The sequence below is a fragment of the Echinops telfairi genome, unplaced genomic scaffold (genome assembly GCF_000313985.2).
Source record: "Echinops telfairi isolate 266 unplaced genomic scaffold, ASM31398v2 ScPeMD7_655;HRSCAF=1070, whole genome shotgun sequence".
In the NCBI taxonomy this organism is placed as follows: domain Eukaryota; kingdom Metazoa; phylum Chordata; class Mammalia; order Afrosoricida; family Tenrecidae; genus Echinops; species Echinops telfairi.
The window spans coordinates 18,941,502-18,946,507 of NW_022104553.1; the positions used below are offsets into that span (position 1 = coordinate 18,941,502).

A 5,006-nucleotide genomic window follows, 5' to 3' on the forward strand; every position below is an offset into this window, starting at 1 on the left:
TAATGAGAGTAGTGAGATCCTGGGAGAATAAGGGAAGGTGGGGGGAGAAAGGGAGAACCAATCACAGTGATTGATATATAACCCCCTCCCAAGTGGATGAACAGAAAAGTGGGTGAAGGGAGACAGCAGTGTAAGACATGAAAAAAATTATAATTTATAAATTATCAAGGGTTCATGAGGGAGGGGGATGGGAGACGGAGGGGAAAAATGAGCGGATTCCATGGGCTCAAGTAGAAAGCAAGTGTTTTGAAAATGATGATGGCAAGAAATGTACAATGTGCTTAACACAATGGATATATGTATGGATTGTGATAAGAACTGTAAGAGCCGCCAATAAAATAATAACCAAAAAAATTTAATTCCAAGATAGTAAAGGTCCCAGTTCCACTTGGACCATCAAGAGGGGCTGAGGTGAGCATGCTACCATAAAATGTGTCCGATCCTTTATTCTCTCTCTGATCTTTCCTATCCTCTATGACTTTACTATGATCTTTATATAGCATCACTGTACAATTGCACCTACTGACTCTATGGTTGTTAGAGGCTGGTTTCCTCTATGTTGAGCCCTTGAGTATCGCATAGGGAGAATTAAGTTTCTGGAAGACAAGCCTGTTCATTAAGCTACCTTCCAATTGTTCATTAATTTCAATGAACGAATATTCTTGGATTAGTTCATTCATTCTCTTTGTAAATAAATGTGTGCTAAAAAGTACAACACAATGTAAACCACTACTCTCCCATGTAACTTTTTGGGGAAATTATGGAAATAACAGAATTCTCTCAGAAAACACCTTTCCGCTACACAAAATACGACACATCTTGCACATTGTGCGTCCTGTCCATGGGGTAGGTAGGCACTAGTCCCATGTGATTCCTGCACCTGAAAAGTGAATTCCAATGTTGCTTTTAAAACCGTTTTCAACTTTCAAATCTAAACACTACCATAACCTAGCAAGGTGTGGGGGAAACCAACCCCCCCACTATCACAGGCTCAATAAGGGCAATTGTCTGGTTAGACAGATAAAGATCATAGTAAAGTCATAGAGAATAATAGAGATAGGAGACAGAGTAAAATGACAGAGTCAGACACATTTCATGGTAGCTTGCTCACCTCCTGGACGGCCATGATCTCACCAGCCTGGTCCACACACAGCAGGGGCAGAGAGGGCAATGGAGTTTATTTCTGGCCAAGGCACAACCACACACATCACAGGAAGGGGCTGTATAATAGGCATAAGCGTGACAGGCAGGGGATGGGCTAGGGGCATATAAGTAATAGGAAGGGGAGGGACTAGGGGTATACATATGATAAGATGGGTGGACCCTAGACTCAATATGGCAACCTAACTTTGGTCACCCTTGACTGGGTTTGACCTCCCTGGGCTCTCCTGCGATCCTGATCAGAAGGGAGTAGGCCCTACTTAGAGTGGGACAGACAACACAGTCTGATTGCTCTAGTTGGCTGATACCCTTACAGAGAATAACCTCTGACCTGCTTTCTTTGACCTCTAAGTGTATAGTTGTTTGCCATGGGTAGCAAGCAGCATCTTGGGTTTGTACATAGTGTATTCAAAAGGTTTTTCTCCTACATGAGATCACTGGTTTGGGAGATTCTTCCACTGTGCTTAAATCTACACATTTCTTTCTCATCGGTATTTTGTGAAACAAGGCTACAAATGTAAGAAAATTCTTTTCCACTCCCACTGCACCCATACAGTTCCTCGCCTTCATGAAATCTTGGATGCACAATGAGTGTTTGCTTCATGGAGAAGGTTTTCCCACATTCGCTACATTGGGTCTTTCACCTTCATGAATTTTTTGATGTCCAATAAAACTTGACTTCTGAGAATGAGATTGTCCCCAGATACTGCATCCCAAGTAAGTATTCTCATTGTGTAATCTCTGGTGTGCTAGGAGGTGTGACTTTCTTCAGAAGCCTTTACCACATTCACCACATACACAGGGTTTCTCTCCAGTGTAGGTTCGCCGATGAGCAATGAGGCTTCCTTTCTGGTTAAAGCCTTTTTCACATTCACCGTTCACCGCATGCGTGGGGTTTTCCTCCACTGTGAATTCGCTGATGAACAATGAGATTTCCCTTCTGAATGAAGCTTTTTCCACATTCACTGCATTTGTAGGGCTTCTCTCCAGTATGAATTCGCTGATGCATAGTGAGATTCCCTTTTCTAGTAAAGGCTTTTCCACACTCACTACATAAATAGAGTTTGTCTCCACTATGAGTTCGCTGATGAATAATGTGGTCTCTCTGGGTGATGTGGCCATTACCACATTCAGTGCATATGTAGGGCTTCTCTCCAGTATGAATTCGCTGATGAACAAGGAGATCTTCCTTCTGGATGAAGCCCTTTCCACAGTCAGTACACAGATATGGTTTCTCTCCACTGTGAATTTGCTGATGAATAACGAGGTGTCCCTTCCGGATGAAACCTTTTCCACATCCACTACATGTATAGGGTTGCTCTCCAGTATGAGTTCGTTGGTGAATAAAGAAATCTTCCTCCTTTACGAAATCTTTTCCACATTCCTTGCATCTGTAGGGTTTTTCGCCAGCATGAACACGCTGATGAACACGGAAATTTCCTTTCCGCATAAAGCCTTTCCCACACTTCTCGCATTTGTAGGGTTTGTCGTCCGTGTGAATTTGCTGATGAATAATGAGATTATCTTTATGTAGAAAGACTTTTGCACACTCACTGCATTTAAAGCTTTTCACGCCTACGTGACTTTTTTGATGGGCAGTAAGTTGAAATGTTGTGAGAAGCGCTTTGCCACGTCCAGTGCATTCAAAAGATCTCTTCCCTCTGTGTGTTCTCTGATGTTGGGCGAGCTCCGGTGGTCTGGAGAAGGCTTCCCCACATAGATTATAACTATGGGGCTTCTCTTCTGTGTGAATGATCTCATGACTAATGAGCCAACACTTCCTGGTGAAGCCTTTCCCACATTCACTGCATACATGTGGTTTCTTTATTTTGTGACTGCTCTCCTGCTTCATGAGTTCACATCTGGTGTTACGGGATTTCCTGTCAGCGGCATTGATGATATTTATTTCTTTATGAAACTGCTCCTGATTAGCATGGAGAAAATTTTTTACTCCTCCAGTGAATTCACCAAAGTCCTTCACTTCACAGCGGCTACTCTGGCTGATTGAAGTGATATTTGATTGCACAGACTTTGCATGTGAGTCAAACACATTGTGATTTTGCTGTTCGGGAAAATGGCTTCCGCACTGAGAAAGACTACCTTCCCTTGCATTATGCTCAAGGCATGGCGTCACTCTGTTCACCCTGAATTCATTTTGCAGGAGCTGAGGCAGATGAGCATCAATTTCCCGGGTTTCTATAAAAGAAGAGGGTAAAGAATACTTCATCCTGAGTAGTTAATATGAGGGATTTCAAAACACTCATGTAGAAGCAACAAGCCCACATGGAAGAAGCACACCAGCCTGTGCGATCATAAAAAGTGTCGATGGATCAGGTAACAGGCATCAGAAGATCCAAAACAAACAAAAAAACATACTGTTGAGAAGGAGGGGGGTCGGAGCAGAGACCCCAAACCCATCTGTAGGCAATGGGGCATCCTCTCACAGAAGGGTCACAAGGAAGGGGTGAGTCAACCAGGGCACAGTATAGCACTGATGAAACACAATATTCCTCTGGTTCTTTGAGGCTTACACACACACACACACACACACACACACACACACACACACACCCACTATCATGACCCCAGTCCTGCCTTTCACTTCTGGCTAGACCAGAGCATGTACACTGGTACAGATAGGAGCTCACGACACATGGACTCCTGGTCAGATAAACCCGTCAGGCACAAAAATAGGAGTAGCAATACCAGGAGGGTAGGGGGAAGGTGGGATGAGGATGGGAGAACCAATCACAATGATCAATGAGGAAGGGAGAACCAATCACAATGATCGATGTATAACACCCAATCCTCAGGGGGAAAAATGACAAAAATGTGGGTAAAGGGAGACAGTGGTCAGTGCAAGATATGAAAATCATAATAATTTGTATGAGCCCCTAATAAAATTATTTTTTTAAAAAGAAAGAAAACCCTGTAAATAAAAAAGAAAATCATAATAATGTATCAAGGGTCACACGTGAGGGAGAGTGGGGAGGGAAACCAAAAACACTGATGTGAGATGGCTCTGTAGTGACAGACCAAGGAGTGTAAGTACAACTCGGAGCTTAATGTTCCTTAAAGAATGGTAAAAACAAGGAGATAGGAATCCAGATATAGGGAACAGAAAGAAGCCTATGTTGCACAATATCAAAGGAGATATCAATAGGCTAGGCTTGTCTGGGAAACAGAAGGAGCTTCACTCAGTAGATACCTTAAGTTTTCCTGATCCCCGACTGTAGCCTGTTATCGCCCTAGTAAACCCCATCATTCTATGAGTATCGCTTGTGAATTTTGTGGGCTATTTCAGTAAATCATCAAATGCAGCAGAGATATAGAAGGTGTCATGGACGGGACAGTGGGCATGAGAACTTGTAGAGAAGGGTGGAAGAACTAGAATAAATAAAAATAAGAAATTGTGGAGAACTCCAGAATAGAGGGAAAGTGGAGCTTAGCAAGCAGATAAAGGTGGTTTACTGTAGGACACAAGGCCCCAAATGGGCTTCGATGTAAGGAAGGGAAAGCAGGGTGACTGAATAAAGGGAGGGAGGTGGCTTTATTCAGAGGACAGACATGAATTCAAAGTTCTGTCTGTGGAGAGAGGCTTGGGAGGTGGAATTTCAGGGCAAGGGAGGTGAAGGGTGTGAAGAAGCAACGACTGTGTTATGGCCTTTTGCTTTGGTTCTTTAGTAAAATCGCTAGAAAGGTTTCCCGTCTAAGCACAGCTGAGCTTTGTGTTCTTTCTATCCCAGTGGGTTTGTTGTGGGGAGAAGTCAGACACTTGCTGCCAGACTGCTGTCTCATCCCACAGCAGGGCTGGGCCTGCTCCCTGCTGCTGGGGACAATGGCCT

The 5,006-nt window shown here is 43.5% G+C and overlaps 1 protein-coding gene across 1 annotated transcript in view; it reads right to left on the bottom strand.

The window, feature by feature from the left end:
- Positions 1-1,458: 1,458 nt before the first annotated feature.
- Positions 1,459-5,006, bottom strand: part of LOC115870344 (zinc finger protein 613-like) — a 13,097-nt gene continuing 9,549 nt past the window's right edge. Inside the window, exon 4 of the mRNA XM_045292572.1 lies at positions 1,459-3,357. Within this exon, the coding sequence (XP_045148507.1) occupies positions 2,033-3,357 (1,325 nt within the window). The 3' untranslated portion in view covers positions 1,459-2,032. The remainder of the gene's footprint in view (positions 3,358-5,006) is intronic.